The sequence below is a fragment of the Curcuma longa genome, chromosome 1 (genome assembly GCF_044706935.1).
Source record: "Curcuma longa cultivar G26 ecotype Majalengka, Jawa Barat chromosome 1, ITB_CL_G26_1.1, whole genome shotgun sequence".
NCBI lineage: Eukaryota > Viridiplantae > Streptophyta > Magnoliopsida > Zingiberales > Zingiberaceae > Curcuma > Curcuma longa.
Genome location: NC_133861.1, coordinates 6,105,565 through 6,124,260, shown reverse-complemented (window position 1 = coordinate 6,124,260; position 18,696 = coordinate 6,105,565). Strand labels below are relative to the sequence as shown.

Genomic DNA, 18,696 nt, shown 5'->3' with positions numbered 1-18,696 from the left:
TTCATAATGATGATGGAACCCCAATCACGTCCTGGATGTGACACAACGTTTTCTCCTCCCTTAAAGGGTTAGCATTTTGCTGGAGAAGGTACACACACACGAGTTCTGAAACTTTCTTCCATCTTCCGCTTTCCATCTTCTTCTCCGGCCGCTAACTTAAGCATCGGAGTGGTCGCACTAGGGGACCCCCCTGGCCCTCCATCTCACGTGCTTCTTTTTTACAGGACCTTTCTTCTTAGTCCTCGTGGTCGCTCAAGCTAACGCCGGCGAGGTGCTGTAGAGGGAGTTAGCCGCTCGGTCCAGAAGCGGATCTCAACAGGAACACCTATCATAATCGTGAGAACTATGATCGAAATGAATTATACGCTGATATTGAGTTTCTAGTTGAACTTCTTTAAATATTCCTGTATTTCACAGATCTAGGAATTCTTTGATTAGTTTGATGAGGTGTAAGGAATTTTTTATTATAAGAAAGATGTGGACGATAAAATCAAAATAGTCGGTAATTCAATTTATAACGATAATGAGCCGAATGAGTTGGTGATGGTGTGTTGTCGATTTCGCGCTGTGAGAATATCCCCGATGGATGCACCGTTAGCGAAAAAGAACTAATTCTATGTTTGAATTCTATTCAAAACGATGAGAAAAAAAAATTCCAAAATATGATTTGAAATTGGACAGGTTGCCAGAGAGTAAAGATGTAATACAGATCATTCAGAAGGATGGTACACTTGAGGTAGATATTACACGAACCGGTCCTGTAACATTAGGACTTTTGGAGTCTGATGGTTTTGATTCTTATGCATAAGGAAAGGAGATGCTGAAGAGATTGCTTCTTAGATTAGCAAATCAATTCTGACAGTACTGTATGTGCTGTTGGGAATGATAACGTAACAATTAATGCCTATAGTTGGAACAAGAGGAGATGCATGTGCAACCTCTTATAGCTTTTGAAAAGAAGTTTCAGGAGTTTGGTCATCATGTTAGATTGGCAACTCATCTATAGTTTTATCCTTTAAGTGGCAATCCACAAGTAATGACGGGATATATGGCATGAAACCAGTCTGTTCATGGATGCAAGGGAGTTTTTGATTTAATAATACTTTAATAATGTCAATGAATATTTTTTATATTTTTTAAATTAATAGATTTTTAAAAATTATTTTAGGTATTTATAATCAAATCAACGAAATCAATAGTACTCATAGGATAATCCTTATCTCGTCTAATGTCAATGAATGAGTGCATTATTACCACAACCTTTTTAGTAGCTATCAACGGAGGACTCTATGACCATTTCAGAGGAGCTCGTGGCTTAAGGCAGAGTCACCTTGCTTATTTGGCTTGAGCTTGGAGATATTCTCACGTCTCCTCCATCAAGCCATATCAAATTCAACCTTTCATTATCATCCAAATATGTGTTGCACTACAAATCACACATTTAGCATATATTGATGACCTACTTTTATTTGCTAGAGGGGATACATCATATGTGAGCAATACGGCAAGCTTGCATGCAAATCGGACAAAATATAAGATATACCTAGTTGGAGTAGATGAGCGAGTCATGGATGCTCTAGTTCAACTCTCAAACTTTCAGATAAACACTTTGTCATTTAGATATTTTGATATCTTATTAATATTAGTGAAGCTCAAGATTTTAGATTACAGTATATTAGTAGATGTCATCATCGGTAAAATCAACTTCTAGCATGACATACATTTTCTCATGCGGACAAATTACAACTGATAGCATCAGTCTTGTGGAGAGTTGAGGATTCCTGGCTCTCTATCCTCTCACCTTACCATCATTGATAAAATCTATCACTATGTAGAGGGTTTGTATGGACAACTAAAGACCCTCCAATATCTTGGGTAGATATTTGCATGCTGAAAGAGGAAGGAGATCTATGGACTTGAAGACCTAAAGACATGAAACAAGGTTCTACTATCCAGGTCTTATGATATATCCAGGATAAGCAAAACTCATGGATTCATCACACATACCTGAGGCATATAAACATATGGACTTGGCAGGTGAAGTGTACTGATTCACTATTAATTTTTGTTTGAATTTAAATTTGGATATAAAGATCTATATAACAATTTTGATCCAAAGAATTTAGATCGAAACGGCTAAAAAGAAAATATCTAATAATTATATGACTTTTTTTTTTTCAAATTTTGATTGAACGCTTGGATTTATGTAATAATTACAAAGTTATTATATAATTAGTTTAAAGCTTTTGATAACTTTCACAGAGAAAAAATTATATATTTATATTTAAAATTTAACAAAAAAAATTTCTAAACTTCTATATAACTGCCAAAATTAATTATCATATTTTTTAAACTTACATTCCACCTAAACCTATACATTTTATATCACTTTATTTGTTATTATTATTATTTTAAAATTCTTATTTTATGGTAACTTTCTTAATTTATGTTTCTAAATTTTATACTATTTTCTAAGTTTCTAACTCAATTTTTAAAATTTTATAATAAAATGTACATAACTTCACTCTTTATTATTATTTTTTTAATTTCAAAATTTTAAAACTCACATAGGCTATAGAAGTTATGAGTTTGTATGGATGTGTTGGGGTAAGTTTAAAAATGGACAAAAATCAAATGAGTACTTGTCATTTATAAAATCGTCATATAAACATTTCATTTTTAATTAAAGTTAAATTGACACCTTTTTAATTATTTTATTATGAAAATACTCTTTAATCCAGAGTAGATAGCTGCTACAATACGTAGAAGCTACTGAGTAACTAATACAATGTGTATAAGCTACTCAATAGACATTATAACATGTTTAGAGTGATTTAAGATTTAGAATTTAAGATTTATACCATGTAGTAAACTACTCAGTAACTACTACAACGTATAATTTAAATTCTTATACTCGATGGTATACCCGGGCTAACTACTATAATGTGTAGGGTACAGCTCGGGTACAACCAAGCCTGGCTCCGCCCTTGGGTTTAAGGTTCATAATGTGTAAAAATTACCGATTAACTATTACAACATATAGAAACTATTGAATAGCTACTAAACGTATTTAGGGTGATTGTATACTTTAAAATTTACATTATATAGAAGCTACCCAGTAGTTTCTGTAACATGTATAAACTATCCATTAGTTGATACAACGTGTTTAGAATGAGTTTAAAATTTAAAGTCTCTGAATAATATTATATCAAAATATTATTTATTAATTTATATAAAATTATTTAAACTTCATCAAAAATTATTTTAAAATAGTTATAGAAGCTATTATATAGTTACTACAATTTTAAATATTAAATTCACCCTAAACACATTATAACATCTACAAAATAATTTTTATAAATTATAATAATTATTTAATAGTTTTTATACGATACACATTGTATTATTGAGTAACTGCATTGATCATATTTTTAATATAAAAAAATGATAAATCCCAGTCATTATTGATTCAATCCCTGGGGGTGACCGGCTCGGTCCCACGAAGTTTACCGGCCACCAGGGTAAATCGGGAAGCGTATGCAGCGGCCAACTGTTAGATGCCCAATATCCTTTAATTGCGATCCCCATTTGAAGAAAATTTTTACAAATACACCGTAGCTGATATTTTCAATATAAAATCATAATAGAGTGGCCATTTAATTTATTATTTTTTTAAAACGACGTCCATTTGATATTTCTTTTAATGTGGCAAGTCTGTTTTATTTTTGCCCTTTAATTATAGTATAACAATTGATTTAAGAAAAAGACATTTTTGTTTTATTTTATTTTAATAAATATTTTTGGCCGGTAAGATTCTCGTTGCGGTGTTACAAAGATTCTTCCCCAGCGTCATTTTGTGCTCACCTGTCGATTACAAAACGTGGAGGGGTCGATGTCCGGCGAAATCATGATTGAGGAGGAAAGCGCCGATACTTTTCTGTAACAGCTCCACTCTCACAGAGGAGAGGCCTCATCCTCTCTCGCCATCTCGTGACCCTCTCTCTCCGCCTCTCAACCCTAAACTCGCACCAGACTTCTTCTCCCTCCTCCTCCAGCCGGCGTCCACCTTCCGGCATATGTAAAGGCGGCGTCTTGCTTCGTCGTCTTCTTCTTTTTTTCCTTGTTTGTTTTTGGTTCCAAAGGAAAGTGGAAGAGAGGGGCAACGTGTCATGGCTTTTAACCTCTCCTGTCCTCTTCTCCAAGCCGGCCACGTCTCATCCCAACCGCGGGTGCGGCCCATGCTGCTAGCTTCCGCTTCTCCTCAGAGACTTTACCGTCCGTTCGTCGACTACCTTCCTCCCTCGCGGCCTTCTGCGCCGTCCATCCGCTGCTCGGCTTCTAGGTCTGGCGGCGGAGATGAGGACCGGGCAGTGAAGGAAGTGGAACGTCTGTTGGAGGAGAAGCGGAGGGCCGATCTCGCCTCTCGCATCGCCTCCGGCGAGTTCACCGTCCAACAACCCGGGTATTTTTTTTTCCCTTTCTCCTTTTTACCCCTTAAGTTACTCCTTTTCCGAACTAGTATGGAATTTGGACCTTATTTTTCAAGTAAAGTTGGGTGCTTGCTCTGAGAGATGGGCTCTCTAAGCTGGGGCTGCCGGGGAAGTTCCTCGAAGGCTTGTTGTCAAGATGGGCCGCCGGTGTCAGGGAAGGAGGACGCCTGGAGATCCCTCAAGCGAAAGGGTCAATCAATGCCATCGCGGATCAGGCCTTCTTCATCCCTCTCTACGACCTCTTCCTCACATATGGAGGCATATTCCGCCTCATCTTTGGTCCCAAGGTAACAGTTTGGATATCAGTTGCAATCTTTTATTTCAATGTAGGTAGAAGTTTTGCGTACTCAACGCAAGAGCACTGAATTTGCATTTGTCATCAGTCATTTCTGATTGTTTCCGATCCACAAATTGCCAAACACATACTTAAGGACAATGCTAAGGCTTATTCCAAGGTATCTTCATATTGTGATCATTTTACCTGTTCATCTTGTCTAGCATTGCATATTAGTCACGCGCTAGAGTTTTGGTGCGTGCAGGGTATACTAGCAGAAATTTTGGAGTTTGTGATGGGAAAGGGTTTGATCCCAGCTGATGGTGAGATTTGGCGTGTCAGGAGACGTGCAATTGTGCCAGCTTTGCATCAGAAGGTTATATCTCCTTTTTATTTTTTGATAATCTAGGTGGCTGGGCTTCGCCCAACTAATCCTTTCCTCCTGGTTCGCCTACTGGGTAAATCCAGAGAATAATTTATGCACATTTAGAGACCGACCTCCAGAATATTTGATTATATCTCCTTTTTTATCCCAGACGTTGTTTGACACTTACTCACATATTTGTAATTCATAGTATGTAGCTGCCATGATCAAACTCTTTGGAGAAGCTTCATATAGGCTATGTGAGAAGTTGGATGCTGCAGCTTCGGATGGGGAGGACATGGAGATGGAGTCTCTCTTTTCACGATTAACACTCGATGTAATTGGAAAGGCAGTTTTCAATTATGAGTTTGACTCATTATCACATGATAATGGGATTGTTGAGGTGATTACTTATTTGTATCATTTACCATTTGAGCATTTAAGATTTGTTTTACATCATGTGGTTATGGACTGCATCACCTACTTTTTTTTGTCAATGGAATTGTTAGGCAGTTTACATTGCTCTTCGAGAAGCAGAGATGAGAAGTACTTCTCCGATTCCGACTTGGGAGATTCCAATTTGGAAAGACATCTCTCCAAGGCAGAGGAAAGTTTCACAAGCCTTAAAGTTGATAAATAGCACACTTGATGATCTCATCGCTATCTGCAAGGTAAAGTAGTTAAAACTTAAATTGTTATCTTTATTATCATTTCTTTTCTTTTATTAGAAAAACAATATCTTGATGTACTGAAATGTGTGTGTGTGTGTGTCTGTGTGTGTGTCTATATCCAATATAGGAAATCCTTTTTCCTAGTTGTCATAGTTCCATGTATTGTGTATCAATATGGTGATTCTTACCTACGTCATGGGTCTTGGCATTACCTTGCATTATTTACTGGTAAACTTTTCTACTATTTCAAGTTTTATACTTTTTCATATTTTCAGAAAATGGTAGAGCAAGAGGAACTACAATTCCACGAGGAATACATGAATGAGCAAGATCCTAGCATTCTTCACTTCCTACTTGCTTCTGGTGATGATGTATGCTTGTAATAATGTGGTTTAGTAATTAGACTTGCCTGACAATAATTTCATTTTTTAAAATTTTATTTACTGTCTTGTTAGGTATCTAGCAAGCAGCTAAGGGATGATCTAATGACAATGCTTATAGCTGGTCATGAAACATCTGCTGCAGTACTTACATGGACATTTTATCTCCTTTCTAAGGTACATTGCAATTTATGTACTCTTGTGATTTGATTTAAATCTAGATTATAAAATATTTTCATATGACTGAGATGTTTATATTTATCCACAGTCACCGGAGGTAGTGGCCAAGCTCCAGAATGAGGTAAAGTAATTAAGGTTGGAGCAAAAAACAATTCTTCCATTATTTTTAGTGCAAGGCATATGATTCTTGCTTTTATTTTTGTCACTAGGTTGATTCTGTTCTAGGGGATGAGTTTCCAAGAATTGACGACATGAAGAAGCTGAAGTATACTACTCGAGTAATTAATGAAGTAAGATTTTGTCATTCACTATGATGACGAGAAATGAGATTTGAATTTAGTTATTTAATGTAAGAAATACAACAAAACTTAGCATCCAACATTTGCTCAGTCACTGAGGCTTTATCCACAACCACCTGTATTAATCCGTCGCTCTCTTGAGGATGATATGCTTGGCAAATACCCAATAAAAAGGTAAGGGCATTCCCTAAAAAGGTAAGGACATCAAACTGAATTAGATGTGGACATGTCTCTGCCAAAAAATTTGGATTGCAGATGATAACTTTTGTTTTTTTTCCTTTTCTGGCACAAAAATTTGTAAAATAATTGGAAGACAATAATGTCATTGACTCTGTAATGCTTGTCCTTATGAATGTGTTTTAATACACTGTTAATGATTTTTTTTTGAGTCATAGGGGTGAAGATATTTTCATTTCTGTGTGGAACCTCCATCGCAGTCCAAAGTATTGGGTTGATGCTGAGAAATTTAATCCGGAGAGATGGCCATTGGATGGACCAAATCCGAATGAGAGCAATCAAAATTTCAGGTTCTGTACTAACTCCAAAGTAGTAGGTATTTTTATTAAATTATTTTCTCTCATTTGTGATTCTCTCATTGCGTACAATAGGCCCAATGTGGTTCGACCCTTCCCCGAGCTTCATGCACCGCCATGTCCTTTTTTATTTGAAGAAATTTGATGTGTTTCCTTACATGCATGCATCATTCTTGGAGCCAATGACTTACTTTAATTTAAATGTTGGATTGAACTATAAATCATCCAAGGAAATCATTCATCTACATCTATTTCTTGTATGTCTTTTAACTGTGCTGTATTGTTCATTTGTTTTTTGTTTGATTTACTTCTCGCATTATTTTTTTTTTCTTTAGGGAGTAATTTCTGAATAAATAAATTGAAATCTGTTGTTTTGTGCTGAGTTGAGTGTTTATACTGTGTTGGGATTAGTGTGTGTGAGATGGCTGGATATGCTGGGGGTTGAATAGTGATTATGCCTACAAATAACAATTCTAAGAACTCTTGCTATTGCTTAGCAAGGTCACAAAACAATTAGCAGTAGAATAAAAACATTAACACATGTAAGTACATATTAATTGCTAGCACAAGGCATTTATGTGATTTAAGAACTCTTGTTCCTACTTCACGACCTATAAGTCGTTAGTGAGTCATTCCTAGAAAGTCTCTTTCTCCTTCGCTTTGAACTACCCGAGAGGAAAAAACCTCTTACAACTTTCAAGGTTTACAAGAAATACAGAAAAGAAAGCTAAAAGTACACAAGATGCTTATAATAGGATTTAACCAATCACTATTCGCTAGCTTTCAAGCCTCCACCAAGCTCCATATTTATAGCCTCTTCATTCTTCGCTTGATATCGATTAGTCAATTGGATCCACTCATCAATCGGTTGTTTCTTTTGATCACCTCAACTTGAGTATGACAATGACTACCTAAGTAAATTGGATTCTACCATTAGTCGACTGGGACACTATAGTCGTTTGGTAATCGACCGTTGCAACACAATTTTGTTCAATCAATGGCTCTTTTTGACTTTCCTATTGTATCATCTATGGACTAGATCCTACCATCAGCCATTATAGGTTAGTTGACTGCCCAATTGATTCATATTCAAATAAAAACATTATGGTCGCTAGTTAATAACCTTGAGTCATCAATTCCTTAGTTGACTCAGACCTTTAGTCGACTTAGTTAACTCAGACCTCTAGTCAACTCAATTACCAATTACTGACTAGAACCCAACTACGATCATTTTAGTGATCAAAGTTTTGTCTAAGTTGAGACTCTACTCTTACCCATGCGTACCGGTCTCACAACGCTCACTGGAGTTTATTTTTGTAGTTTTACTTCGCCACTAGGCTGTCTCCCATAGGCTACTTGTAATTTAGATGCACCGAGCCCACAACTCACTCCACGTGCTATCCTTCATGCTTCACTTACATAATGTTCCTCCGTCGGCTATCGTCTACACTGCTCTCGATGCTCATTGTCCCACAGTCTCTTAAATGTCCCCATCCATTCTTCTTCAATCTCCATGGACCTCGAGTAACCAAGCTATCAACTTAGCCATGCTAAGTTATAATCCAAAGTTGTGCCAATACCACCTCAATATTCTTGGTCCTGCAATGCTTAAGTCACCTCATGCAACCTTGTTCGATCTCTATGGACCTCTAAGTATTGAGCGTATCACCTTGGGTGCACCAAGCTTTCATCAATATCATATTCACTCGACCTCATCAAGTCACGAGCTCTCTAAGCTCAAAGTCCCTGCACACTCAAATACACATACCAAACAACAATGCAAAACACATTTTGTAATTCGATCATTGTTATTACTAATGATACTCATTGATGATCTAGAAAAAATAATATTTAAACCACTGAATAGAGCAGAGCAGCTCAAGGTAACTCTAAGGTTGTGTTTCGTTCAAGTTATCATGCATAATTTGGGTTATGTGATTACTTGGTAATCACATAACATAACTAAGGTTATGAGGAATAAAACATAACTTAATGTTGTTTGGTTCAACCTTAGCTAATACTATAACCTAAGTTAACACATTTTCTATATTACCCTTGGTTAATGTGCTCCCTCAACGGCGTCGCCAAGCAGCTCCTGATAATGAATCTCTCTGTGGTTGATGTTGCCTGCGTCGTAGAGCTCTGTGTCGTTATGGACGAGAGCGAGCGCGACAAGCAGTGCATCGAGGCGGCCTCCGATGTTGTCGACTTCCTAGCTTCCTTCATTGTCTGCTTCTGGCATCAAGTCTCTTTTAATTGCAATCCCGCAAGAGCAACAAACGCAAAGCAGAGCATCGCCGATCTCTCTGTCAGAAGCTTGTCCACATGCACTGTCCTCGGCCTCTGCTATTTCTCTCTAATTCCTTCGGCACATGGGCGGATGGTTTTGGGATCAGGTGACCGATCTCTGTGATGCATCTCTTCGGCAGCAACTTGGCTAGCCACCGCAGCACACCTCGCCTTCTGCCTCCCCTCGCATCCCCTCGTTTCTCAAATCTGGCGGGGCTTCTTTTTCATTTCCTATTTCTTTCTCACTATGGATCTCTTCTACTTAAACAGCGTACGACATTGTCGTCCTCTGCTTGGGTATTCGACATCGGCACCGCTTTCTCTGTCCTTATCATGAGCACCACCGTCGGTTTCTGTCGGAGTGGGTGATGAGATATACATATCGGATTCCGAGGAGCCATTGTTGTCAAGAGTGGCATCGGAAACACCTCCCTGTTCACTAGTGTTGGCTTCCTCAGCACTCTCACTTTCTATTGAATAATACCATTGCTCACCGTCGGTCATCGCAAAGCCCTCCACCGTTACTGCAACTTGAGTGCAGAGCGAAGATGAAGGAGAAGGCCAGAGGGTAATTTTGGGATTTTTTTTGTTAAATCCGAAATCATGGAAAACCTTACATTTTTGAGATAATCACATTCCGGGTTATATCCTCCCCTCCAATTTGCTGACGTGGCGGACGTGCTCCATTATTGGGAATTGCTCATTACCCAAACCAAACAAGGTTTTTATTGATAACCTTGGATAGATAACCAAGGTTATCAATAATAACCTTGAACCAAACACATCCTAAGGTGTTTGATATCATGTTCAATTCCTCTAATGAATAACATTGTATCATCAGCATATTGCACTATGATAGGGATGTCTTGTGCTAGAATTTTCAGCTCAACTTTATGAATAGATCCCAAATTCATGACATATGATCAGCATTCTGTGTGGCGCATCTGCATGTAGGATGAATAAAAGAGGTGAAAGTGGATTTTCCTGCAAGAGACCTTTTCTATTCTAAACCATGGACCTTGTACCCCTTTTAGTAAGACTGCTGAATGTGCAGAATTAAGGAGTCTCTCTATCCAATTGGTCCAACTAGGGGAAAATCATGGAGTTTTAGTATTAAAATCAGATTACCAGTGCATTTATGTATATATATATATATATATATATATATGCATCTAAATTTATCATACTTGTTTCTATCAGATAGTTGAAACAACCTTGATAAAACTAGATTTTGAGAAAGCATTTGACAAAATGCATAATATATATATCTTTATACCCTTGTGGATAAAGGCAAATTGGAATCTGTTGGTCATCAAACCAATCACCTTTTGAGGTCTAATTGCCAAGGCCTTGCATATCAACTTGATAATTATGTCCTCAAGGGTGGTTGGTCTAAACTCATTGTCAGCATTAACTCCTTGCCTCTTAGGTATGAGAGTTTTTAAAGTATATTTCAATCTATCAAGATCTAGGGATCCCTCATTGAAACTGTCAAACATGTAGATTATATCCATCTTAATCAACTCCCAACATCTCAGCTGAAACTCAGTCAAATCCATCAGGGCTTGATGATTTGTTGTTGCCCAATTCCTTTGCAGTCATTTCAATTTCTGAATGAGAATGTACATGCAAAATGTTCAAAACCTAGCTGCTTAGATATCAGGATCCCAGATTGAAGTCGATAATCAGTCATAGAAACTGTTAATTAAGCTCTTAAAGAAACTGGTAAACTCAGTCAAAATTTCAGGCTGGGAAGCAAACAACTATTGTTTGCAAGCTTTGAGATTGACATTTTAAATTTTCTACAGGCGTTGTCTTGTTAAAGTATTGTGACCATCTTGGATTCAGTTGATCTTGAGATCTTGGATCCAATGTACTGCTTTGTCTTTCAGAAAGGTGTCAAGGGTGACTTTCAAGTTTAGTGTTTCATGAATTTCAGAAACTGCGTGATCCCTAGAAATATATCTCTTTTTTCCCCCCCCCCCCCCCCCCCCCCCCCCCAGAATGTCTAGCCTCTCTAAGTTTACCTTGTCAAAATGGGACCCAACGTAAGACAACTTTTGGTGCCATCTTCTAAGATGCATCCTTAGCACTTTCAGTTTCTCTCATTCAAAAGTATCTGAAGAAGTTAAGGGACTGATATCTGAATTTTATAACTGGGGACTTAGGCCAAACACAATCTCTAGCCTTTAAACTGACTTGTTTCGATGGAGATTCCTTTGTGAAACTCTAGGCTCGGTGAAGCTAGTTGCTAGTTAAAGACCCATTTATCTCCAATATCTGGGTTTAAACTAATAATCTTATGTATTGCAGAAATTTAAGTAAAACAACAGTCTTGATAAACAGCAAGCAACTAATTGTAATTAAAGTGCTCCATCTTTCCGTTGATATGGATATCCATTCATTATATCATTTATATATCTATATATACATGGAAGCTACTGGTTGTTACTTATAAGAGCATTCATAATGAATTTTAAATATTTTTTCCTATCTGCTTCATAACCATATCGATGTACTTCTTTCAGTTACTTGCCATTTGGTGGTGGACCAAGGAAATGTGTCGGAGACATGTTTGCTACATTTGAGGTAATCTTTTCCTGGTATCACATAGGTAGTACATTGCTGCAGGCAAATATCTTCTCTAACTTCACTTACCTTGTCAACCAATCATGTAAAAAAAGGAAAAAAGAATTATCTCCAGGCCATGTTAAGTTTCTAATATTTCTTTGCTTGTCATAGTTTGGTTTATTCCCATTGCTTTTACCTTTGAAACTGAATATCCTTGATTTCCTCAGTTTCTTGCTTGTATAATCTCTCTATGTTAATGTTTTCCTTCAATTTATAGCTCCTCTGTTGCATGCATTTGGATGATGCTCTATATTGTTAGAGACCTAATTGTAAATACCAAGTAATAGAGGGACCTATTTCTAATTTAACTTTGATAAATCAAGTAGTGAGGTAACATTGTGGGGCACCAAAGGATTTCTTCCATTAATATGGTACCACAGCCATTGCAATACCCAATAGTCGATTTCTTTGCATAGTTACCTTCTGGAGATCGACCCTCTTGCACATTTGTTCCTCTCATTGCTTTTGTTGGTGCACTTCATCATGTGATTGCTAAAGCCAGAGCTCAATCAGCACTTGATCACATCGCTCACATGATCTGTTGGTGTTGCTCATTGCCAATGTCTCCTAGCTTCAACCTCACTGGCACATGATCTCCGCCGCTGTTTCACCCTCCAGTGTATCACCTTCTTACATGTGTGACCTTCTAGTAAGACTCCGGCTTTGGATTGCACGTGTGTAACATTCCAGGAATTAGGCCTTCTTCTTCTTTTAAGGGCTTGCACCGGCAGAGGTTTTCGATGATGCGTGACTAATGATGTTCTTGGTCTGTTCAGAGGTTGTAGGTGTAAAGGCACCCTAAGGAGAAGGCCTTCCCCTTAATAGTTCCCTAATTAAAAAATATATTAAATCAACAGATTGATCTCTACTGCCTATCTTGTTGAGTATGTGTCTTGTTTAGTGAATCTTTGATAGCTCCCCTTAATTCGAAGTCGATCTAGAGCGTTATAAGAGCAGACTGATGCTTAGCCTCATGAGCATATTCCGTTACTTCCTCCTATGAGACTCGGACATAGACTTGAGTTTGTCCATAAGCAGTAGCTCTTGAAGTTATGATGCGATCAAGAGCCCTTCATCGTGCCCTCTTTCGGTTAACGACGGAGGTGAGAAATGGTATGATGAATATGAAGAATTATTAGAATAGATGGAATTGAAAATGCTGAATGTAACTCAAGATGGTGTAAATATGTTGAAGAACAATTAATATGTTCTATGATCAAAAGAGCTCATCTATCAAAGTGGAAAGTGTAAGAGTTAGAAACAGTAAAGAAAAGATTAACTAATGGACATCAAATGGTTGAACATGAAACAGGATTTGACTGATTCTATATCACATCATTTTTCTGCAGACTGTGGTTGCAACAGCAATGCTAGTTAGGAGATTCAACTTCCAACTGGCCCCAGGAGCTCCCCCAGTATGCAATCCACTCACCTTGCATTGACCTGTCGATCAGATCAGTCTTTTACCGTGTTTTGTATCGTATGCAGGTAGAGATGACTACCGGCGCGACGATCCATACGACCCAAGGATTGAAGATGACGGTGACACGGAGAACTCGACCGCCGATCATCCCCAACTTGGAGGCCAAAGTGGTAACATTTGACAGCGATCCACAACAACTCAGCTCCAACCTCCTGGAAGCAACATCAGTTGCCAGCAGTGTGGCTGTAGCTCAAGAGGATCAGCAAGGTGAAGTCTCCGCAGCTCCTGTTTCATGAACTGATAACCATTTGTGTCTGGGGAGGATAATTAACTCTGCTTAAGATCCGTCTAAGATCTTGTCGTAATCTTGCATTGCTTTACTGTCGGATTTAACTTTTCTGAAATTTCCTCATTAATATTGTAGCAGTGTAAATAAGAGGTGTTGGTTGTGTTGGCTGCCTGAGCTTCCACATTCATTTCCAGTTGGCTTTAGATTGAACTTGCAGTTGGAATTAAAAAAAATTAAAATAATATAATATTTTAGCCTTTTATGTTTGATAAAAATATTTTAATTTTAGTGTTGTTGGAGCAGCTATAGAAATTAATTTAATTTATAATTAAAATTATTATATATAGAGTATTGTTATATTAAAAAATATTTTTATTAATTTAATTGAAATTATTTAAATTTGATTAAAATTATTTTAGTTTATCAAAATCATAAGTTATAATAGGTTTGAAATAATTTCAATTAAAATTTAAAATTCTGATATAATAATTTTTATTTATAGCAATTTAAATTAAATAGTAACGAAGCTATAATTAGTATAATTATGCGTTTTAAAACTATAAATCAATTTGATCAAATCTTGTTAGATTAAATTGGGCTTGACTCAAAATATTTAATTTTTTATTTTAATTCATGAATAATTAACTAAAATTTCTCATTCAAAATTAATATCTAAATTAAAATTTGTATATATCTATATATTCTTTCACATTCATCTTAAAAGATAGTTTGATACTAATGTAAATAGTAAACTCAAATATCTTAAATTTTGGAGTAATTCCCAATTAAATCTTAAACCAAGCACCCTCCAATTATATTAAAATGCTAAATACATGAGGTAATAATCAATCATTTCGGCAAAAGGTCTGTCACCCTAACGGTCTCACACGATCAGTCACATGAACCTCTGTAAGCAGGTAAATACGAGACAATAACCAATCATTTCTCCATATACATGTAGCACAAATATAAATCAATCTCATGACTAATTCAAAACTTAAGCAAATATATAATAGACAATTTGATCGTAAATATATATAATTGTCATCAAGTAATTACTTACAACAATTCATTAGTCCTATCTTGCTAAATCATGTAGCAACTGAGCTCCCATCAAGTTCATGAATGGCAACTGCCTCTCCCCTTCTTCCTCATCTAGAATCGAAAATTGCACCCGTTGATCTTCATGACCAACAATGTGAGGGAGGAGAAGAAGGGACGACGACGACGACGACGAAGGCAACAAAGACAAGCTCACACCTCCTCCACTGTGTTGCTGCAACCCTAATGACAACGACACATTACTGCCGACCCTGGAACGCTCACTATATTTTGGGTGCAAGTCTAACCCATCCACCACCCTGACCATGTCGGAGACGACGAGTTGCCGCGGTGGTGCAGTGGGCTTTTGATCAAAGATGATGGGGTCGGAGTTAGGGTTTTGGCAGTCCATGGTGGCTTCTAGGGTTGAGTGGTGATTAGGGTTTTGGAGCTCGACGACCTTCACTTCTTGCATGTACATTTCTTCAATCATTGGCTTCCAGAGTCTCACTCTTGCGTTTATGAACCAGTTGGAAACCTGCCTTGGAACATGGATATCGATCAAGATCGATGATCATGCATTGCAAATCAAATTTTGAGATCCATGGAGAGTAGAAGAACGAGGTACCTGGCTTTTTGATAACCCACTTTGTCTTGCTAATATGTGTTTATCGACATCGTTTGGGTACCTGATGAATTCGAAGCTAAATTAGGTAAATTTCTTGGTGCATTGATTAATTAAGTTTAATTGAGGTTTAATTAATTACGGGTGAAGGAAGTGCTCGAAGAGCCAAGCACGGAGGACGGCGACGGCGCGGTCGGGGAGGCCCCTCTGCGGCCGCCATGGCGGCTGCTCCACCAGCTGCATGCCCTGCCGGAGCGCCTTGTGTTGCCGCATGCGCTGGTCCAGCAGCTTCAGCCTCGGCGTCTCGCCGAGGGTCGTCCCCGCTGCCGACGACGACTTGCGGTCGACGTCGCGGGCGTCCTCCTCGCCCGCCGCCCTCTTCAACGCGCGGAGCTGCCCCGAGACGCCGTCCCTGAGGCACCGGAAGTGCCTCGACATGGCCTCGGATGCCAACGAGCAGTAGACTTTCGCCGCGTCTTCGCCGGCGACTGCCTCGAACGGCATCACGACGTTCCTCATTTGGTGGCAGTACTTCGTGTACCTCTTATCGATCTGCCCGAGTAGAACAATATCATCAATTTAAAGATATTTAAATTAAAATTCTATAAATTTAATTAGAGTTCTATTCGATTTCTAATAAAATATATAGATTCCAATTCTACTTTAAAAAAATTATCAAACATGTTGAACATGAATAGATTTGTTTGCACCCCTAAAAAGGACGGCGTTGGGTGGTAGGTAAGATGTCAAGATACATGTGGATCTAGTGTGATCACCTCAAAGATCTCATTCCTTAGCAACTAATAATTATTTGGCTTGCAGTAATCCATCAGAACTCACCTCCTCGAGCATGGCTAAAAGCTTGGCTTTTATCTTCTGGAGCTGCATGATGTCCATGGAGCAAAACGACTGGTTCCATGATGCATCCTTATTAACTCCTTCCTCCTCGACCTCCTTCTTCTTCTTCATCTTCTTCTTCTTCTTGGCATCATAGCCATCATAGCCACTGCCCTCCCCTGCGAGGCTGCAGAACTCACACAGTAACTCCTGAGCTGCCCTCACTAGCTTGGAGTTCCTCGACTGAACAACTTGCTGTGAATTGTCCTTCTGATGAAGCCGGACAAAAGTACTACTGTTCTTGCTGGATTCATGATAGCTCTCCATCTCCACCTGGCTGCTGCCGAAGAACAGGTCGTGGTGGTTGTTGTTGTTGTTGCAGAATCCTCGCATGGAAGAGAAGTACTGCTGGGTCATGTTCACCAGAACGCCCCTGAAGAAATTAAAGCATGCACGGAAGAGAGAAGAAACAGGAGCTATTGAATTATTAACTAGAGCAGAGGGTTAATTATTATGTTTAACTTCGATCGATCGGTTACCTCGGCATGCACTCAAAAGGCTGCAGTCCTGTGGAGCTTCAGATAAACCTTGTTCTTCTGATGAAGAATTTCGCCATTAATGATCACGGGAGATAACTTTATATACGGAGATAGAGCAAATTATTGAGAGAGAGAGAGAGAGAGCGAGAGAGAGAGAGAGAGGGGTGGAGGAGGAAGTGGTCCTCTATCTCCAACTAATCACCATTAAAAGATGAATTAAAGGAGACTAGAGGGAATGGGACCGCTCGACTTGTATTCTTATCATTAATATTGTTGATAGCTTGATCATTTTGATCTTTTGCACTGTCCTCGATCGTGTTAATCTTCACGTTTACGTGTGGTTTAAAGTGGAGCACCGTGTTTAAGGTAAAATGGAGATTATATATGCACAGATATTTATCTTAATTTTTTCAGGTCATTAAATTTCTTCCTCACATCGTATCCTAACTTGAGTGTTGGAGTGGTTTGCTGGGATCCAATCACGGTGCCATTAATCTAACCTTCTTTTTGAGTGTTTTTCACGACATCTCTTCTCTCCGGATGACTCTCTTCAAGGAGCGTGTATCCAAACTTTGAATCAACGTTTGTACCATCCACGATGTATTGCCCGAAACAATATATATATTTATAGGATCAAATCGATCATTTTTAAAATTATCATATCGCAAGAACTAGATACCTAAATTATTAAAAATAAAATAAAAAAATTATAAATTATTCATAAATAATATTCACAACTAAAATTTAACCGTGTTCTCATAAAAAACTCTTATAAAACTTATAAATAAATAAAAAACTCTCAAAATAAATAAATAAATTTATAATATCAAACTTATTAATTAAATTATTTTTTAAATATAAAAATTTAAAATAAGAGCTCAATAATATTTAAATGAATAAAACTCAAATTTATATAAAAAAATTAAATTAAATTTGAATATTCGTTTCAACGAGTTAGATAAAGGCGCATATGAAATAACTTAATAATGGAGTATTATTAGTGCAGTGTAATTTTCAGAGGGAGTTAAGGTCTCACATCATCAGCAACAAAACATCCATTGGACTTTCAGCTACTTCCCCTCCACCACAGCCTTCATCAGTGAAACATCACAAAAATTAATATATTCCTCTCTTCATCAGTTCTCTATATATCTGTCCATGTCTTCGTCAAATTTCTGCTGTCATTTCCATGTGCTTTTTTGAAAAGAAATAAACAATAAATTAAGACAAATTATTTTTAAAAAAAATACCTTTCAGTGAGAAGTTCTATTAGCTAGCTACCAGTTCATCCATAGACAAATCATATTAGAGATTAGCTGTCTTATACTGGATAATACCGACGAAGTAGCCATCGGCTTTAATATATTTTGTCGTCTGATGAAAAGGCATTATCATGGATAATCCGAATTGTGCTGTCATCAAAGAGAAAAGTGAGAATTACTTATTCTCATGTTGAATGCGAGCATGTGCAGAAGTGTGTGATGTTCTGCTTCCAGACTTGAGTGAAAGACACTGCCTTGGAGAACTGAAGCCACCTATATTGCAAACCAAATAGAGATCCTTGAATCTCATAGAAGGTACGAACCTGAAAATTTTGTCTGCTTGCATCCTGCATTTCTTATCAGAAATAGGAAAGGGAATTGTTTTCACTGCAGGAAACTCTTGGGTGAAGGATTAGAAGAATGTTCTCTTGAGGAGCTGCATTCATTGGAGGCTGAGATGGAAAGAAGCCTACATAACATCAGGGGAAGAAAGGTAGACCTGCAAAACAAACATATAATTTCATTCTCTTGAGGTGTTACTTTTGACAAACACTGAGGATACTTTGCAC

The 18,696-nt window shown here is 37.7% G+C and overlaps 2 protein-coding genes across 2 annotated transcripts; one reads left to right on the top strand and one right to left on the bottom strand.

Moving 5' to 3' along the window:
- Window positions 1-3,916: 3,916 nt before the first annotated feature.
- LOC141833409 (protein LUTEIN DEFICIENT 5, chloroplastic-like) lies at window positions 3,917-14,010 on the top strand. The gene is made up of 15 exons (XM_074720842.1): window positions 3,917-4,462; window positions 4,552-4,777; window positions 4,874-4,945; window positions 5,030-5,140; window positions 5,340-5,531; window positions 5,638-5,799; window positions 6,075-6,170; window positions 6,255-6,356; window positions 6,448-6,480; window positions 6,569-6,649; window positions 6,750-6,832; window positions 7,054-7,185; window positions 12,009-12,069; window positions 13,461-13,526; window positions 13,600-14,010. Exons 1-15 carry the CDS (start codon window positions 4,170-4,172, stop codon window positions 13,828-13,830), a joined length of 1,941 nt encoding a protein of 646 aa, XP_074576943.1. The 5' UTR covers window positions 3,917-4,169; the 3' UTR covers window positions 13,831-14,010.
- Window positions 14,011-14,793: 783 nt separating this feature from the next.
- Window positions 14,794-17,006, bottom strand: LOC141839709 (homeobox protein BEL1 homolog). Its single transcript, XM_074727525.1, has 5 exons — window positions 16,866-17,006; window positions 16,330-16,759; window positions 15,632-16,041; window positions 15,493-15,553; window positions 14,794-15,402 (listed from the first exon to the last, which is right to left on the bottom strand). The coding sequence occupies exons 1-5, from the start codon at window positions 16,871-16,873 to the stop codon at window positions 14,902-14,904; spliced, it is 1,410 nt and encodes a 469-aa protein (XP_074583626.1). The 5' UTR covers window positions 16,874-17,006; the 3' UTR covers window positions 14,794-14,901.
- Between the last annotated feature and the right edge of the window lie 1,690 nt (window positions 17,007-18,696).